The 1,475-nt window shown below is 65.8% G+C and overlaps 1 protein-coding gene across 1 annotated transcript in view; it reads left to right on the forward strand.

The window, feature by feature from the left end:
• Positions 1–1,475, forward strand: part of SLC43A3 (solute carrier family 43 member 3) — an 8,021-nt gene that overhangs the window by 3,093 nt on the left and 3,453 nt on the right. The window contains exons 9-10 of the mRNA XM_031061504.1: positions 4–10; positions 51–174. Of these exons, the coding sequence (XP_030917364.1) occupies positions 4–10; positions 51–174 (131 nt within the window). The remainder of the gene's footprint in view (positions 1–3; positions 11–50; positions 175–1,475) is intronic.

The raw sequence follows: 1,475 nt of genomic DNA on the forward strand, positions 1-1,475 counted from the left end.
CAGGGTGGGGGTGCCAGGAGGTGCCCGTTGGTGACGTGGGTGCCTGGCAGGTTTCCCCCGCAGCACTTCGGGAAGCTCTACGGGCTGGCCATGGCACTGTCAGCGCTGGTGGCCCTGCTGCAGTACCCCTGTGTCGCCCTGGTGCAGGGGCCGCTCCAGGGGGACCCCTTCTATGTGAGTGTGCCCCCTGAGTGAGGACTGGGGGGCAGCTCCATGGGGAAATGGAGGTCCTGCCCTGGGAGGGAAGGGGGCTTGCCACATGGGGAAATGGGGGTCTCATCCCTTGGGACAATGGGGATCCTGGTCCTGCCCATGGGAAAATGGGGGTCCTGCCACATAGGGAAAATGGGGATGCTGCCCTGGGAGGGATGGAGTCCTTCCCCCAGGAATGATGGGGTCTTATGCCATGAGAAATGGGGGTCCTGCTCCTGGGGAAATGGAGGTGCTGCCACAAAGGTCCTGGCCTAATACAGGGGATGGGGGCACACCCCCCCGACCCCTGCCCTGCCCCAGCAGCCTGTGCTCCCGTCCCCACAGTGCCCTCCCAATGTTCCTCCAGTGCCCCAGCAGCCTGTGCTCCCGTCCCCACAGTGCCCTCCCAATGTTCCTCCAGTGCCCCAGCAGCCTGTGCTCCCGTCCCCACAGTGCCCTCCCAATGTTCCTCCAGTGCCCCAGCAGCCTGTGCTCCCGTCCCCACAGTGCCCTCCCAATGTTCCTCCAGTGCCCCAGCAGCCTGTGCTCCCGTCCCCACAGTGCCCTCCCAATGTTCCTCCAGTGCCCCAGCAGCCTGTGCTCCCGTCCCCACAGTGCCCTCCCAATGTTCCTCCAGTGCCCCAGCAGCCTGTGCTCCCGTCCCCACAGTGCCCTCCCAATGTTCCTCCAGTGCCCCAGCAGCCTGTGCTCCCGTCCCCACAGTGCCCTCCCAATGTTCCTCCAGTGCCCCAGCAGCCTGTGCTCCCGTCCCCACAGTGCCCTCCCAATGTTCCTCCAGTGCCCCAGCAGCCTGTGCTCCCGTCCCCACAGTGCCCTCCCAATGTTCCTCCAGTGCCCCAGCAGCCTGTGCTCCCGTCCCCACAGTGCCCTCCCAATGTTCCTCCAGTGCCCCAGCAGCCTGTGCTCCCGTCCCCACAGTGCCCTCCCAATGTTCCTCCAGTGCCCCAGCAGCCTGTGCTCCCGTCCCCACAGTGCCCTCCCAATGTTCCTCCAGTGCCCCAGCAGCCTGTGCTCCCCTCCCCACAGTGCCCTCCCAATGTTCCTCCAATGCCCCAGCAGCCTGTGCTCCCCTCCCCAGCCCCCCCCAAGCCTGGACACGGTGGCTGGGTGACCTTACTTCGGACGCTGAGGGTGGTGCAGGTGGTGACAATGTGGAAGGGGTGGGTGGGCGCCCAGTTCGCGTAGTTCCAGGCGCTGGAGTCCTCCCAGGAGGACTTCCACTGCCCTGCCTGCTGTGCCAACACCTCAGTCCCCAGGAAGAG

Source organism: Geospiza fortis, unplaced genomic scaffold, assembly GCF_000277835.1.
Source record: "Geospiza fortis unplaced genomic scaffold, GeoFor_1.0 scaffold450, whole genome shotgun sequence".
In the NCBI taxonomy this organism is placed as follows: domain Eukaryota; kingdom Metazoa; phylum Chordata; class Aves; order Passeriformes; family Thraupidae; genus Geospiza; species Geospiza fortis.